The sequence below is a fragment of the Haliaeetus albicilla genome, chromosome 1 (genome assembly GCF_947461875.1).
Source record: "Haliaeetus albicilla chromosome 1, bHalAlb1.1, whole genome shotgun sequence".
Taxonomy (NCBI): Eukaryota; Metazoa; Chordata; class Aves; order Accipitriformes; family Accipitridae; genus Haliaeetus; species Haliaeetus albicilla.
In genome coordinates, this window is record NC_091483.1 from 56,724,896 (window position 1) to 56,742,306 (window position 17,411).

At 39.8% G+C, this 17,411-nt stretch overlaps 1 protein-coding gene across 1 annotated transcript in view; it reads left to right on the top strand.

Annotated features, from left to right (window-relative positions):
• The first annotated feature begins 1,426 nt into the window (after window positions 1–1,426).
• Window positions 1,427–17,411, top strand: part of GABRA2 (gamma-aminobutyric acid type A receptor subunit alpha2) — a 64,893-nt gene continuing 48,908 nt past the window's right edge. Inside the window, exons 1-3 of the mRNA XM_069790795.1 lie at window positions 1,427–1,451; window positions 2,152–2,240; window positions 4,812–4,927. Of these exons, the coding sequence (XP_069646896.1) occupies window positions 2,170–2,240; window positions 4,812–4,927 (187 nt within the window). The 5' untranslated portion in view covers window positions 1,427–1,451; window positions 2,152–2,169. The remainder of the gene's footprint in view (window positions 1,452–2,151; window positions 2,241–4,811; window positions 4,928–17,411) is intronic.

Below are 17,411 nucleotides of genomic sequence, written 5' to 3' on the forward strand. Positions count from 1 at the left end.
AGGAAGCAGGCAACAGAGGAAAAACAGCAGAAAGGAGAGTAGGAAAAAGAATCCTCCAATTTTTATAATTGATTCTATAGTTAACCGAAGAAAAGATTTTTTTTTTTTTCTTCTTTTTTTCTACCCACTCCGTCTGTGCATGCAACTTCACATGTTCATTTTGGAACCGGTCACGATTCAGAAGCAAACTTCAGCAAAACAACTTCAGTCAAAACGCAGTAAGCAGGTAGGCCAGTGATGTTAAGAGGATAATTGAGAGCTGCGTTTTCTGCAATTAACAGATTGAAGGGAAAGGAGATGGATACAGATTGGTTAAAAAAAAAAAAAAAAAGAAGCTGCAATATTATTGCCGGTGTTATTTAATTATTTCCGAGTTAACAATGCAAAATGAGGGTACACTAAATATAAACCCTTATCTTTAATTGCCAAGCCTGTCCTGATCTACTTGCGCTGGAAAGCCTGAAATCGAGGGGAATGAATCCCAGCAGCGGTCCAGTTCCTACCAAAGAAGGACTGCGCCTAAGAAAGGAGGGCGACGTGCTTTAAAAGACAATGCAACGGAAAGTAATGCAATCTGAGCAGAAAAGCAAGGTTTGTTTTCTTGGCCGCCGGCATCCTGAGCTCACTTTAAATGACAGACTTTTCTTCTCTCTGCATTTCAATTAGACTGTGCCAATGGGCAAGTGGGGAAAGGAATATTAATGAGGCAGCCTCGGAGCGAGGGTGGGAGCCGGGTGCTGGCGGCTGCTCCCGCAGCAGACCGAAAAGCGCGCAGGGTGGTCGGTGGGGTGATGCCCCGCGGGACGCGCACTTCGCAAGAGGTGACCGACAGGCTGAGAAGGGCCACGGAAAACGTGCTGCGTCGTCCCGGGCGTCGCTCGTCGCCCGCCGCGTTACCGTTCGCGCCCCGGCCAAGTTACCGCGCCCGCCCGCTCCGCGCAGGCTGTCTGTCTGTCAGGCCCCACGGGAGCCCCCTCGCGCGGGAGCCGCCGTTCAGCGGGGTGACTTGCATCTTCCCCGCCCCGCAGGCCGGCCCGGGGGCAGTGGGCGCCGCGCCGCGACGCCCCGCCCCGCCCCGCCGAACCGCGCCCCGCGGGGCACCCACGCGCCCCGCCGCGCCGCCGCCCGCCGGCACGCGCGGCTCCCCGCGCCGACCCCCCCCCCCGCCCCCCACCTTCCCGGCCCGCCCGCCCGCCTCCGCGCAGCGGCACGCGCGCTGCCCGCCGCCCCCCGCGCGCCCAGGCACGCGCGCGCGCCCGCCCGCCCGCCGCTGGGGAGCCGCTCCGTCCTGCCCGCGCTCGCCGCCGCCGCCGCCGCCGCCGCCGCCCCGCGCTCCCCGCCGCCTCCTGCCCCCCGCTCGCCGTCAGCGCCCTCCCGCCGTTCCCCACCCCCCCCCCCGCCCCCCTTCCCGCCCCGGCCGCCCGCCCCGGCCGCCCGCTCGCTGCTCCCAGGTAGGGTCCCCGGGGGTCCCCGCCCGCCGGCGGGCAGCGCGGGGGCCGGCGGCGTGGCCCCTCACGGCCGCGGGCAGCGCTCGCCCGTGGCAGGCGGGCAGGGCTCCGCTGCGGTCCGCAACTTGTCGCCCTGCGGGGGCTACCAGCCCCCGCCGCCCCCGCCCCGCGCCCCCGGCGGCGGCGGCTGTCGCCGGTGTTTTGCCGAGCAGCTGTCAAACGTGTTGGGCGCTCGGCGGCGGCGGCGGCGGGGGGCGGCTCGCCCGCGGTCCCCGCACCGAGCCCCTGCGAACGGCACGACGCTCCCCCGCCGCCCCCCCCCGGCTGCGGTGTGCCGTAGCGAGGCGAGGAATGCTTAAACCCCGGTCTTTTTATACATACGGTTTTTGGGTGGCTGGTTTGTTTTTTTTTTTTAATTTTTTGTTCCTTTTCGTCTTGGGGCTTTCAGCTTACGGAAGAGGGAAGCATCTGATGCGTCTGCTCACATGCCACTTTTGATCATGCGTTGCCTCTTTGCACAGAGCAGGATCGTTGGGAAAGATGGAGATACAATAAGTTGCTAGTAGTGAAAAGTGCTGCAGAAATCCAGTGGTTTCCTTTCTCCGCTGAAGTGACATATTTTTCCTCGGGTTAAGTTGAAAGCACTGCTTGGCGGAGACTGGCTGTAGCTGAGAGTGGGTTTGTGTTTTTCTTGCACGGTTAGGTTTTGCAAAGAGCAGCGATGAAGAGGAAGCTGGCACTCTCCGAGATGCAGTTGGTTCTTCTCGTTTTATTGGTGTGGCTACCAACAAGGTGAGAGGATGTTTAATTTTGTTGTTCAGTACAAACATGTATGTTACGATCTGCTGAGGGTAAGCTTGGTGAGGGGTTATAAAAGTATAGTATGTAGTAATGTAATAAAAAAAGAAATCTTTCTTAGCTGTTTGAATGCAGTATTACATAGTTTCCAGAGCAAATGCCATAGAAGGTGGTCTAGGGACCGTATAAGCCTAATCTCTTGTCCTTAAACAGTTTGTGAATTGATGCTTTGTTTCACCATTAAAAAAATAATTCCTTTAAATGCCTTACTGGATCTCTTTAAGAGATTTATTGGAGTTACTGTATCACTGTGATTCTGTACTGTACGGAACAGTTAAGATGGAGAGATAGATTATCGTGAAGTCAAATAGCAAATCACAGTCTCTAAAATACTGCTCGCATATTTTTTAATACGGGCATGCCTTTTTTTTTTTTTTTGGTCTTTTTTTTTGGTCAACATAACAGAATTCAAAATGATACTTAAGCTTTAAACCTCTAGGTGGAGATAGCATACAACTTCACAATCACATACAATAAAACAATAGCCTCATTTATTAATCAACTTTTCTCATGTTGTTTAAAGTTCCCCATTTCTAAAGTGACAGCATAAGAGAAAGTAATTTTAATCACATAATAGTTCTGTGTTGCTCACAGTCCCTAAACATGCAATTAATTGTAGTTTGTAACTTCGTTTTACTTATTTTGGGTCTGACTGCAGTAGGTCTTGTCCTAATATGGTAAGGGTCGTAAGCTAAATAATGCAAGTTTCCTAATGATTTAAGAAGTCTGCATTTATTTTTGTCTACTTCCTAGTGAACAAAATACTTCCTGAAACTATGTTTCCCATATCACTTTATGCCTAACTGCGGTGCAGTATTAGTTGAGTCACAGTGGGCCTGATCCTGCAAACCCTACTCAAGTGAGTAATCTCACTGACGTCAGAGAGACTACATGCGTAATTAAGGAGTTTATGCCCGAGTAAAGTTTGCAGGATTTGACCCTAATTTGATCTAATTGTGTGATCTAATTTTTAAGTGATATCTAGAGTTCAAAAAACTGTTGTATCTCAAAAAGAAGCTTAAAAAATGCCAGAGACTTACAGTACAGAAATAGATTTTAAAAATGAAAAATGAGCCATCCAGTAATTTAAATTAAGAAAAAACTCTCAGATCAGTAAAATCACACATGAAATTTTGGTGTGTTCTTTATAAGTTATCTGATTTTGGTCGATTCGGTGGTTTATGTGATGGAAAGCACAGACCTGCAATGATTTACATTTAAATACTTCCTCCATGCTGTTGAATTGGGGACCAACATAAAGCCCTGTCTTTAATCATTTTCTAGCTTGCTTTAGAGAGAATGTCACCCAAACCTACTTTTGTTTTGGAGGAGGAAGGAAAGATGCTTCTTTTTATGGCATTCGGAATGCCTTGGTCAGTAGTTCATTTAGAGATGATAAATGCTCAAACATTTCAGGTTAAAAATTTAGGTGGCCAAAAAAGGTATAAATGATAACGCGTCTAACATACGAGGCTTACTTCCTTGGTACTAATATTGCGGTATTAAGTAGGTAAGGCTGATGAGCTCACGCATTTCACATGCACGGTGCTTAAAATTGTTGGCACAGTAACACTTGCATGTGTAAGGCTTTCTGCATGGGAGTGTTTTCCTGGTATACAAAACCTTTGGTCTGGGTGTCCAGGTCCCAGAGGACTGCTCAGCACCACGGCTGGCTGGGCAGCAGATCCGTGTTCCAGCCCCTAGTGTTTTCCACAGAGGTATGACCCGTAAAGGCTGTAACATCTCTTTCTTTATCGGGGAAGTTTGGAACGATCGATGATCTAGAGATTCTTCTTGACACTTCATTTATGATTTGTTTTTCTATCCAACTTTTATAACGTTTGTCTGCATCTAGTGGAACATCAGAGAGTGCTTTTTATAACAAAACAGCATTTTAGAAACGTGAAGGCTATGCACAGCTATCCTGCAGCTTGCTAGTCAGCATTGTTGTTCCCACCCACCAAGCACTGACATCAGAGGACTCCCTGAGCATGATCGCTGGAGTTTTCCCTCATGTTAGTTCTCCTGGTCATGTACGTTACATGACCATTGGGTGGAAGCATATCCACAGGATTTACCCAGAGATTGGGTATACTTAGGTGAGGACAGATAGGGTAGAGCTGGCAGGAGACAGTTTTGTGCGTGGGAACCCGGGTTATCAGTCCGGGAGTGACGCGCCACCGAGGCCCGGGAAGCTCTTCTAGGCTTTTGCACCTGCACAGCTAAATGTGTTAGTGGAGCTTGGAGTAGCACTCACGGTGATTCAATGTTGGGTAGAAGTAGAGGCCACTGGAAAATGACTTCCTGGAAATTTTAAATAGTATATCGTCGACTCTTATGTTTCTGAACATGTTACATATAAATTGTGTATTCATATACTCTTAACTACACCCTTCATGTTGGAGGGCAGCAAGTTAAATATTCAAGGCCAGCCTGCAAAAACTGCATGTTGAATGTACTTTAAAACATATCTAGCACTTTCTAAAATGTAAAATGTCCATTTAGATCAGTGCTGGCTGACTCCCTGGAAGATGAAGCTAAGAATAACATCACCATCTTTACAAGAATTCTAGACAGACTTCTGGATGGTTATGATAATCGTCTCAGACCTGGATTAGGAGGTAATAAAAACAATTAAAGATTGATTTTTAAAAAATCAGTTTTAATGTTCAGATTTTATGCAGTGATATTCTTCCTTCAGGTTTTTTTTTTTTCCTAACAACTGGTATGTATCTTGATAAATTATTTATAACTCTATATTCACCCAGCTGAATCATTTGAAGTTTGAGGAAGATAACATCTATGAATGGAAAGGAGGCACTTTCACACATTAATCTTAAGTAAAAAGAAAAACAATCTGGTGATTTAACATAGTAAAACAGAACGAGAACAAAAATAACATCTAAAGCTGTTATTCCAGTCAGGGAATATTGGTTGAGCAAGGAATGCAGGCTTGATTCCCTGCAATGCGATGAGTGTATGTTTTCAGAAATCTGCACAAGTGTTTTGTGTGGTGTGTGTAAAATCCACATTTTAGATTCATTCCTTGTCCCAGTGAATTCAATGGGAATGTGATACTTTTGATTTCCTTGGAATTAGGGTTTCACTGGTAATTAGCATTTTGTTTCTGTGTACCTTGCATGTATTTGGGCATTTGAAAAAAAAAAAAAAAGAAAAAAGGCAATATTGGAGGGCAGAGGTCACTGCATTCTTGTGCCATGACTGTCAGTTATTTTTCAAAATGTCAGTTCATATTTTCATTTTAAAGCTGTATGCCAGCTCATGTAAGAATGTAAGCAAGAAATTTAAATAATTTGTTTGGTGTTGGAAGTATTACTGTACAAAAAAGATCTCCATGGTATGGGGAGGGGCAGAATATCTTGTTTTTGATAGTATTTTATCTACTATTTTTTTTAATCTGCTATTTATACTATCTAACATAAATATTTATGTATCGAATATATCACTGCTACTATTATTATTCGTAACAGTTTCAGTAATTGTAATTTTCAACCTGGAGACTGTTTCAGCTTGCTAGAACTAATTCTAGTGCAAAATCCCTGGGAGCCATTCCTGTTCCTGTTGATTTCAGTAAGATCAGGCCCAAAGCTAGAGACCTGCTCTAACTTCCATGGAAATTACTCTAGCAAGTCCATTTGATCAAATTAGGAATTAGTTAAAGCTCACAATTTTTAGCCAACACTCTTCCATCCTGACCTGTGGCTCTGCTGCTGTTCTGGTTCTGGAGAATCTTGTCTTGCATCTGACACAGCATAAAGTGGGAGTTGGTGCTGGCTGGAAACAGCTTTCTCATTATACATTAATCTTAACCTAGGATACCTTTTCATTTCCACTTCTGGCCTGTTACAGTGGAGACTTGTGAAATATTTTATATTTAAGGACTTTTTAATTTAGATGATCCATAAAATGAGACATACAGCACTGCTGATGTGAGAATTTATATAGTGATGTTTTACATGGAGATTCGGTTTCTTTGCAAAATACCCAGATTTAAGAATTTAGGCATACTAAAAACATACAATGCCTTGCAGGTGACTTCCAGAAACATTTCATATCACAAAGCTTGTGTTTAATTGGTAGGACTTTTAAAATAATGTTTTTTATTAGAAAAATAATGAAAAATTCTTTTCTTGTTTACAAAAAGGAACGTGCCATTTAATGAGAGCAGTCTGCAGTTCCTTTGCATATCATGTGTTCTTTTTCATATTAAAATTTATATTGTTGAAAACATGAATTTTAAAAATTATTTTTCTAATGGATTTTTATTTTAGATTTGCCATTAAATCTACTTCAAAATACCTCCCTCTTTTTCTTTGCCAAGCCTCCTAGGTCATTAAAATATACTTTGGGAGCATAAAAATGAAAGAATTAACATCTGTTTGATATTGGCATACATGGCAATCAACCCATGCAGAACATGTGTGAAATGAAACCGTGTCATGCATATTAAACCGTAATGATTCATGATACATCAATCTTAATCTGCAAGAATACTTCAGTTGTGGATGGATGGATTCTCATAGTTTAAAAGAACTCTTGTAAAGCCAGTTGTGATAATCCATGATGTGAAATATACCAAACAATGCTTTTGTACATAATGCTTAGTAATTGTGGAGTTTCATATTTCAGGAATTTTGTAGCACTTTATTCCTCTTTCTCTATTAACCTGTACTCATAAAAGAAAAACTGAAATAATTAATTTTTTTTTAAATACTAAGTGCCTAGTGAGTACTGATAGTTTTTAAAAATGTTTTTGTATAGACTATTGCATATTGACCATGCCACATGTCATTAATTTAATATACTTAGTCTCAGTTCTGTTCTACGTGCATTTATATGAATCTGAAATAATTCAGTTGAAACCAGTAGAGCATTTACTTTAGCATAGCAGCTTGCATTATCCTGCTACACTACTATGACTGAGATCACAATCTGGCCTAACATGTGCTAGAACAGAAATAGTCCAGGGTCTGAGATGGATTCTTCTAAACTCTTCTGAAAGCAAGAGCTGTTCACCAGCCCACTTTCACCTGTTGTGAAAGACATTTTCAGAGATGTCTTACAGCAAAAATTCAGCTCATTGTAAATAATTATGCATCTCAAAAATGTTTTTAATAATGAAAAGTGTTAGCTTAACATTGGCATTTTAGCTAGCTATTGACCAGCAAAATGGAAACGTGTAGGCTCTTTCAAAGACTGTATATAAATCCAACTAAGTAGTTGTCTGTCTGGGAATTCGTTCTTGAACTTAGGGATAGATCTATGATTAATTTTACTGGGAGACTCGGTGTGAGTACTTACAGTATGTAACTTGATGCTTTGCTGATACATCATTACACTTCAGAACAGAGTACTATTTTCTATAGGCTGTTAAGGCAGCTTTAACTTTCACTGGTGATGCAGCTCTGTTGTATAAACAGGTTTTGGCTGTTGGCTAATGGCTGTCCTAGCAGCTGGGATCCTTGAATGATGTTTGAACACTATAGTGATGAAATAGCCTGCAAAATGGGTGTGGGTAGGGAAAAGAAGACACTGCACTGTCCCCTGAAGCCGGAGACATCTCATATGACGTAGATAATACCCCGACCTACTGTGTTGATACGAATAGGCATGAGGGTATTCAAGGGGAGATAAATCTTGCTCTGTACTCATTTTATGCTAAGCACAGGACTGCAGCTGGAACACTTTTGACAGCACTTTCAGTTCTGACATGAACTGTTTTACCCAAACATTGGATGTCATTTCTGTTTAGACATAAAAATAAATTACAAGTTTGGTTTTAAAACAAATTCCCTGTGTCATTAGCACCAATTTGTATGAAATACAGCCATGCAAATGACAAGTCATAAAGAGTTTGATTGTTTCTGATTTTCTTCAAAATCATGAAGGTATTTTCTTTCTATTTGCTGTAATGTTTGCAAGACACAGGGTAGCACTTTTCCATAAATCCTTTCATTTTTATTAGCATATAGAAAAAGAAATCCACAAAACAATGGACACTAGAACTAGGTAAGGGACCAAAAGAGAACTTAGATCTTCAAATAATGAGGCAACAGAATGTTGAAGCTGAGATACAGGAGTATTCAAACCTGGAAGTGATTGAATTATCTGTCTGCTCTTTCTGCTCTGCCTGCTCTGCCCCATGCACAGACATTTCCTTTTCTTAAAGGAAAAAGGGACATAGATTAAGGCAGTCCCATCTTTTAATATGTTGATGTTCTTCTGTATTAGGTGCATCAGCAAAAACATACATATTTTTTAAAATGGTAACTTCTTTTTAAAGATGAAAAAGAGGAAGGAAGGGAGAAGGAATGGAGATGGTGCTAGGATTTTGATACAATGTTGGATACTTCAGTAGTCTTACCATCTCCATAAGCTATTCAGCCTCCTTTCTCACATTTGAAATTGATCATTTCCAGCAGCTATGGAATTTCTGTCAGTTCTACTCTCCCAAATTTATAAAATATAATTGAATAGAAGACTAAGAAAATATAAAATTTAAATCTTGAAAAAAAACACAAAGGGAAGTTACAAGGACAGAGGACTGGACTTCATAGCCTGAAGGCCAGATTTTCAACTGCCATATTAACATTGAAAAGAGCTATGCAAATTTATACAATTTGAGGATCTTTCCACAAACTGTGGTCAGTCTCACCAGCTTCAGGAACAGCATTCTTATCGTAACCAAAGAAGTGAATGTTGGTTATTAAAAAACTGAGGAAGATCAGACAGTAGGTTGGTGAAAACTAAATGCTGCTGTGGCTCCATTTTGAAGGATCCGTCTCTGCTGCAGGGTGACATTTAGATGTTCTGATTGCTTTAAACAAGAATCTCCATTGCGTTTCACTTGTAGAGATACCAAAACCCTTTTTTCACAACATTTTGTAAGTAAAATTGAACTGAGAAGGATTATGGCTGATTATTGCTATCAGAGAGATGATGAGCAGTGAGCGCTTGCAGGTATGATCATTCATCTTTGCAGCCCTGGATATATTGTTGCATAGAATTGGTGTAGTAATGTGATTAGAAGTTGTATGATGTGCTCACCAATATGAGCTAAAAGGGAAAAAAAACATTTTTTCACAGAAAACTCTATTCCCCCCCCCCCCCCCAAGATCAGGACAGGTACATATATATATATATATATGTATGTATGTGTGTGTGTTTATCAAAGAGTTGTGTGTCTTCAGTTGCCAGGAAACAAGGCCATGATCATATGCTGATAATCTGGAATATGTTAAATTTAGGGCAGTGTATTTATATATCTCTGTGATTCAGAGTTTTTAATCAGCTTTAGAAGAGTTTGTAGCTGTAGCAGTCCCCTAGCTGGGCATTCAAAACTTAGTGGTGTTTGTCAGCTTCATCATGCTTAATACACATTCAGAGGATCCTAAAAGAAAGTTCTTCGACTGTTTTTGCTGCAGAACACTACAGGAAACCTTTCACTACTGTTTTTAAAGGAAAAAGTGCAGTTCCCCTGCTCAGTTCTGGTTGCTTCCTTAGCCCTTTGTTCCAGTTTCATCTTTTGGAAATGGTAATGTCTCTCTGTCAGTGGTAGTGCAGAGCAATTCAGAGCAGCACTTGCGTTTCCTGAAAGCCCATTATCTGTGTAGTTATGCTGGGATACAAAGGAGTAAACTACTATATGCTCTTTCTTGGGCATACCTGGAAGGGTCACGTGGAATCTGGCCGTAATAGTGCTTTCAGAGGAGTCAGCGGGAAACTCAAATTAATTTATGTTAGAGTTGTGGATAATGTATATTGTCAAAAGGCATTCCTTGTAAGAAATGGAAAAGAAATAGAGAGGAGGGTATGAAAATCTCATTTAATTAGTTGTCCAGGGTGTGCAGATGGTGCGAAAATCCAGGAACAGAGCTAACTCAGTAGCTATAAGCATTCTAGGGAATGAATCAGTAGGAAAGGGGAAGGGTAAAATACCCTCAGAAACTGTTGTGATACTGAAGAAAAAAACAGCAAAAATGATGTAGGATAGGATAGTGGCTAAGGAGCTAAATGAAGCTTGCTTGCTTATTTATTTATTTATTTATTGAAAGTCTGTGGATGAATTAACAGTGAAGATACCAAAATAAAATTCAAGTTACAACTGTGCAGAGTATTGCAATTGGGGAAAGTGTTGCACTGTGCAAAGTGGAAAAACACTGTGCTTCACAAGAGTTAACAAAAATCTATGTACTTTACAGTAAAGTTAATATGCCTGTAAAGGAGCTTGTCTGGGAGGATCTCCCAGTTCACTGAACATATATATTCAGTATTTTCTTTTTTTTTTTTTTCCTGGCAAACCATCAGCATTGTTTCTAATGCTAGAAATACTGCTGATGACACCAAGGCTGAATTAAGGCTTTGCTTACTTTTATCTCAGCTACAAGGAAGACATGAAAGCAGATATTGCAGATTTCTGTGGAGCTCATTGGAGCTCATTGTAAATCAGACTGACGGGGTGGTTTAATTTTTCAGCTGGATTTGATGGGCTAAGACAAACATCGCCTTTTTTCAGCGATACATTTATTCTGGGTTATTTAGAAACTGGTTGAAAAGCAGTGGCCTTGCTGATATCCAAGGTATTCTACTCTTGACTGCTTCCCACTAAGGCCTCTTATCATGTTACATAAATATTGCAACGAGTTTGCTATCCGAAATATAGAGCTGCTTCTCAGCTGTCTCAGGCTGACTAGTTTTAATAGCCAAGTACCAAAGGATTGCAATACTATAGTTCCAAAATTTTTATTACCCTTGTGAAATGATACAATTTGTGTAATGCCACCTGAATTGGAAATATAATTATTATTTAAATAGTCTAACTCCAAAACGTTTTCAGAAATATTTAAGCACATTAGAAATTCATCCAGGATATCTTTGGGGGATTTTCACAGATTTCATGGATTTTTGGTAGTGGATTTTAACCAAGCAAAAAGTGAAATTAAAATGTAGAAATCAATGTGTGTGTTGCTTACAATGAAAAAAATGTTAGTCATTCTGTAGCAACAGAGACACATTTTGTAATACAAAATTAATAGTATTCTGGGTTACACTAAAAGGCGTACTTACAAGCAGTATCAGGGAAATCCTTTAACGTTTACTGCTATGATGTAGCCATGGACTACTCAGTTTTGTATATTCTTTGTATAGGAGACACACGAAAAGTTATGTTTTAAATCTTTTCTTTAATAAGGTATACCAAAAAAAGAGTGTTAACTAAAGAACGTAAGAAGGAAGCTATAGAGATCTCTTCATTCAATTGTATAATCACCTAAAGGTATTAAGAAATTTTAGGTGACGAATTATTAAACCAGCAGTTAATAAAAGCATTGGCGCTCTTTGAATTTTGGGTGTTAGATATATGGGACACAGATGATATTTGGAATACACCGTCCTTCACAGAGCTGGAAAAATGGACCTTAGGAGTATGTTTCATTTAAGGAAAAATGGTAGTTACATCATACTGTGATATGAGTAGGCATCACTGTTTTAGTGATGGTTTCTGGTCATGTGACAACAACCAATATTTAAGCAAATAGTCATGCATACCCTTCTTTCAAGACAATTCATTGTCAAATTTTGACATTTTATTTTCAATGGAAACTAAAAACTTGGGATTAAATGGATGCAGAACTCCTTCAGCTTCTTTGTGTAGAAAAGATTAGGGTTTTTTAACCTTAGTTATTGCAGTGTCTAGTGGCAAAGATATATTTTTATTTCCTGTATTTTAGCACCCCATAAAGAAAAACTGCCATGAGACACACCTCTTGCTATGTATTTATATTCTGCATAGCATAACAGGCTTCTACTCCTTTCAAGGCCTAATTGTGGTGAAGACAATATAACAATATATATAATCTTTGTTTATAAGACATAATCTAAAATGATAAAAAAATGAAGAAATATTATTCCCCCCCCCCCTTAGTTTTACTAGGCAAGCTCATAACTCTTAGGCCAATGATGGTAGTTTTCAACACAGTCACAGAGGTGATGGTTGCTCAGAGAAGTGGTGGAGTCTCCATCTTTGTGGAGACACTCAAAATTTGGCAGAATATGACCTGGGCAACCTGATCTGTCTTCAGAGCTGGCTCTGCTTTGGACCTTCCAAAGGTGCTTTTTAAACTGAATTATTCTAAGATTCTGTGACTTAACAACTAGCAAGACATTGAAATAATAGCAGAAATTTTCCATCTTAATTAGCAACTGTGAAAAAATTAAATTTAGAATGTCAGTTCTGGAAGATACAGCTGAATAAAAATACCTGTGTAGACGAAAGGTTTAGACTGCCTCTGGACAGCAGAATGCAGTGTTGTACAATTCTTAGGCTTATTATTAATAAACAATCCACTGTGATGAATAGAAGATTTGGGGTAAACGGGAAGGGTCTGGAAAGATGCAGAGGACATACCCTTTTTTATGGTCTTTGCCTTGGATTTTCTAACATTCATCAGAAGTTGGGACTTGACTAACGGACTAAAAGTGACTCTAGCCACATTTTTCCCACTATCACCGTAACCTGGAGTCCTGAAAAGGGTTAAATATGGGAAAAGACAGTATTTTAAAGGAGAGGCACTGTACTTCATTGAATCATTCCCAGTTTGCTTTGTCATCATTAGATGGGCAGTGTACAGGGAACTGAAAAGCTGTAGAACACTGTGTATCCTAGAGCTCAACACCTCCTCAGGAAGCACCCAGGAACCTCTAAATCCTGCCCTTCTGAAGAATCCTGCCCTTCTGCCCTCTCCATCCTGCCCTGATGGAGGTCTTCCTTTTTTCTTCTTCTGTTTTCATAGTTGCCTTTTCCCTTTCTAAATACCTATCTATTTCATATATCCTTCTAGAAAACGCCCAACTCTTTTCTTTGACCAAAATTCCACGAATTTATTTCAGTCCATCTAAATATAGCTTTCCCCAAATCCGGGCCAGACATGCCATGTAGATGCAGCTGTCTAATTTTGCAATTTATTTTTTTTTTGTGGTATGAAGCCCAGTCTTGCCTTACCCTCCTCCCAGGTACAGTCGCTTACATCCAGCTGCCTGAAAAATTTCATATCTAATGAAACTGGATTGGGGAGGTTGAAATGATGCGAAGACAGACTCCTGGGTAGGTAGAAAGCAAAGATCCTTCTCTACCCACGGATTCTATGGCCTTCCTTTTGTGCCAGTACAATTTTGTTGGTGTTGTTGAGTGGTCTGAGACAGATCTGTTGCTTCTGGCAGTATTCGTGACTACACACTCCTGCTGCTGTTTTCTTGGAGTGCCACCATTTCATGACCATTTCTAACAATAACCTTTTCAATGCATAATCTAGTGCATCCAATTTTTAGCATTAGTAGAGTGTAGAGAGAGAGGTATTTCATCAACAAGGATCATGCAGAAGGACACTGTAATTGCCTGTACATTAAAACTGCATCTGCTTTGTTTTTTACAGTATTTTGGTCTGTATTAATTGTTGGTACTAGTAGCTGTTATTAGTGGCTACTAGTAGTATCTAACAGTAGCTTCTAAAGACTCCCAAGAGACAGATACGAAATAGAACATAACACTGTTTTTCAACAACCTAGCATTAGGGTAATACAAGCCAAGGTGAAAAACCACTATGAGCAAGGAACAGGGGAAAGGGCAGGAGGGCAGGACAATAGAGATGGAGAGTGAAGGAGGGAGGTAAAATGGTGATACTAAACATTGGCCACTTTTAAACACTGGCAGATTAAGACAGCTGAATGATAGTTTTTTCAAATACCCTTTGGAAACTTGAAAGTAGAATAACATAAGCAGTTTTATCATTAAGGTATATGCATGTATTTAAATTTCTGACATTAATGTTTTTCAACAATGAGTCATCTGTCTCAAAAAGCAGCTATAGAGGATATATTGGATAACATTTTGTGTTGCTGTACAATTCACCAGCCAGCTAAATTAAAGCATCAGCAGAAGATTTTGAATTAATACTGTCAAAAGTCTAATAAATTTTAATGATAAGAATCAAAGCACTTTAATATGCCAAGATTAATCTTTAAACACATTTTTAGGTCTTTTTTTTTCAGGTTAATGCTTGAATTAAATTAATCACAAGCTAAAGGAAGTTTTGTTTACCACTGTCATCCTAAGAATAGTTTGCTTTATAATGCAGAGTATGTCAGCACTAGTTCTCTGAAATTGTCTGTACATCAGGAAGGTATGATTCTGCTAACCCTCTGGAAACGGTGGTGCTATTTGGGAACCATTTGTGTGATTACTTTGTAGCACATGGCTCTTGATTTACATTCCATAATTCCTTGCCATATGTTGAGGGCTATTTAATAATTAGAGCAGTTAACTCTGTGAAAGCAGTGTAAATCAATTTTCCTTTTACCTGGGATTATTGTGCACATCAGAGGACATGAAACATTTTAGTGAAGTTGTGTAGCTGCAGTCAGCAATTTGATTTAGTTGCATCTGACCAAATTTTTTAATCTAACATTTATTTTTTATGTCCATAAATACATATTTGGTCCTGCACATGCATTTTTTTGCTGAACCAGTAGAGATCATGCATCTTAATCTGCAATTTGTTTGGGAAAAACATGGATGCCCCATGTTCCATCTGCTTAATCTGTCTCTTCTACGAACTGTAAGTTAAGTATCTATCTTGTAATCTTGTAGTGTTATGACTAATGGAATTGATTGCAGTCCAAATTCAGTGCCATGGACTCCTGACCTTCACTATGTTCTGACACATAGTTCAATAAGAATCAGTTAAAAACTGATGTACGCTGTAAAACCTACGTGTCCGTTATATGTGCATTATGGCTTTTCTCACAGCAGTGACACTGAAAATGTATCAGAGACCTCAGACTACTTTGCAAAAGGGGTGACTTTTATATCTGAGTAAATAGAAAAGGTACATAAGGGTGAATAACCAGCAGGTATGATCCACCACTGGTAATGGAACAGATCCATGTCTCTAAGCCCGAGTACAGTGCTCTGTTTTACCGGTCACATAATTTCTAATACAGATTTGACCTTAGTGGAGAGGTTTATACAGAAGATATATTCCACCTGGAAAGATGACTTCTAAATAAGCTAGTTTTTTGAAACTCCTAATTTTTTTCTTGAAGTGTTTACAGACTGCTTGCATTTGCAATCTTTCATGTGAATGCAGTTTCCTGGAGTTACCTATCTGCATTTAACACCTTCTTCTGTTTTAATTTAAAAAAATCACATCCTTTTGATCCCTTAAATACCTGAATGTCAGAAAAGCAACGTGTCTTCTGGCTGAAAGATTGCCCTGTCATTAAGAGTTGTTCTTCTCTTTGTTGGTCTCCATTGCTTGGTGCTGATTCTTTCATCCAAGAGAAGTAATGTCTTCCAACACATTCCTTGCTTTTTCTTTCTTGTATATGTTCTCAGTTGTCCTAAGATAATAGGTTCTTCAGACCACTTCTATCAGGAGATTGGGAGTTATTAGAACCATCCTTTTCCATTCCTTCAAGTGTGTGAGCCTTTCAGCACAACACCAGAGAGCAGAAAGGGAATGGAGGGGGAAGGAGAGTCTGCATTTATCTTCAAGAATTTAGAGGTGGGTTGAAGGGACAGTTCCTGTCCTGAAAACACCAGCCTAATGTTCTAGATATTTCCTTCTGACTGACAATCTAAATGCTACTGCAGATGTCTTTTTATTCTTATTATTTGAAGTAATATATATTTTTCACAATTTATAGGCTTACTGAATGAGGCATAAAGTGCCTCTGGATGAGAAGAGGCGAGGAGCAGTTGTAGTGTGGAGTATATAAATTAAGAAAACCAGAAGTTTGAGCCTTAGATTCAGTGCTGTGTTGATAAAACCCTTCTGCCATCCTGAGGGCATGGCATCTCACAGACTGTCCTTATCAATGTCTATAGTATTAATTGAATACCAAACAGTGAACTCCTTTCTACTAGATCTTTAAATGTGAACTTGGTACTGCATTGCCTCATGCAGTTTCTGAACAAAAGGGAAGATATTTCCTCCTGGAAAAATAAATATATAAATAAATATGAGAAGGGAGAAATACAAATGTCTGTTGTTTGAGATAAGGGAGTGGTCACATCCTTAATAATCCCTTTCCATCTGCTGGGTGCTAAAAGCTGTCAGAGAATTCTTTATTTTTTTTACCAGGCATTTTGTCTTTAGTTGACCTTAAAAAAAAAAGAGCAGATAATCTTGTTCGCTAATTCATAATATGCTATTTTTAAAATAACCAATTGTTCTAAAATAATATTCTGTGGTAGATGCTGTCTGCATTTTCACAAAGCCATAGTATCTGCTTAGAAGAATATGCACTTTAAGAAACTGGATTCTAATTAAACTCATATTAGGCATTGTTTCAAAGAAAAAAAATACTGTTTTGTATTTTCTGCCTTTAAAAAACCCCCTGTTAATTTAATATTAAAAGCAGATCCTTGTCCCAAATATATAGCCTTTCTACATATAGAAGTCTGATGGGTTCTGAAAGTCCCATGGACAGCCAGAGGGGAATTCTCTTGTCACAGGCAACCATAAAAGACAAATTTGAGGCTGCTTAATCCAAGCTCTGGGAGTATGTTTTAGAGGAGATTCTGGGAAACACTGCTATCTGTAAAGTAGCTTGGAGACATTCAAGTGACTCAGACGTGGGACTTTTGAGTGCTACAGTACACTTCTTGTAGGCACATTACACAACCTTAATCTAAGGCCTTTTTTATTATTATTATTAATGAGATAACAGAAGAGTAACTTACAACTCTGTAACATGTTAAAGTGGGATTTAAAAAAAGATTGCCCCATTACTGTCCATGTTATTATTTTTTGCTCATTTGGGGAGTACTTGTTCGATTTAAGTATTAGTATGATTCTCTGTTGGGTCAAGCCATGAGCTCGTCATTTGTCAGGACTCCTGTTTAGCAAGAAGTGTATTATCCATGACCATCCCACAGGTTGTCCTGCCAAACAAAAAAAATGTTAAGAATAAAAAAGAAGCAGCTTGGCAGCCAGTCTGATTTGTGCTGTGTCTCAAACCCCATACCTCTATTCCACCTTTCCCTGCACTTCAGCAACCATGGGGATCAGGGAAGTGCACAAGAAA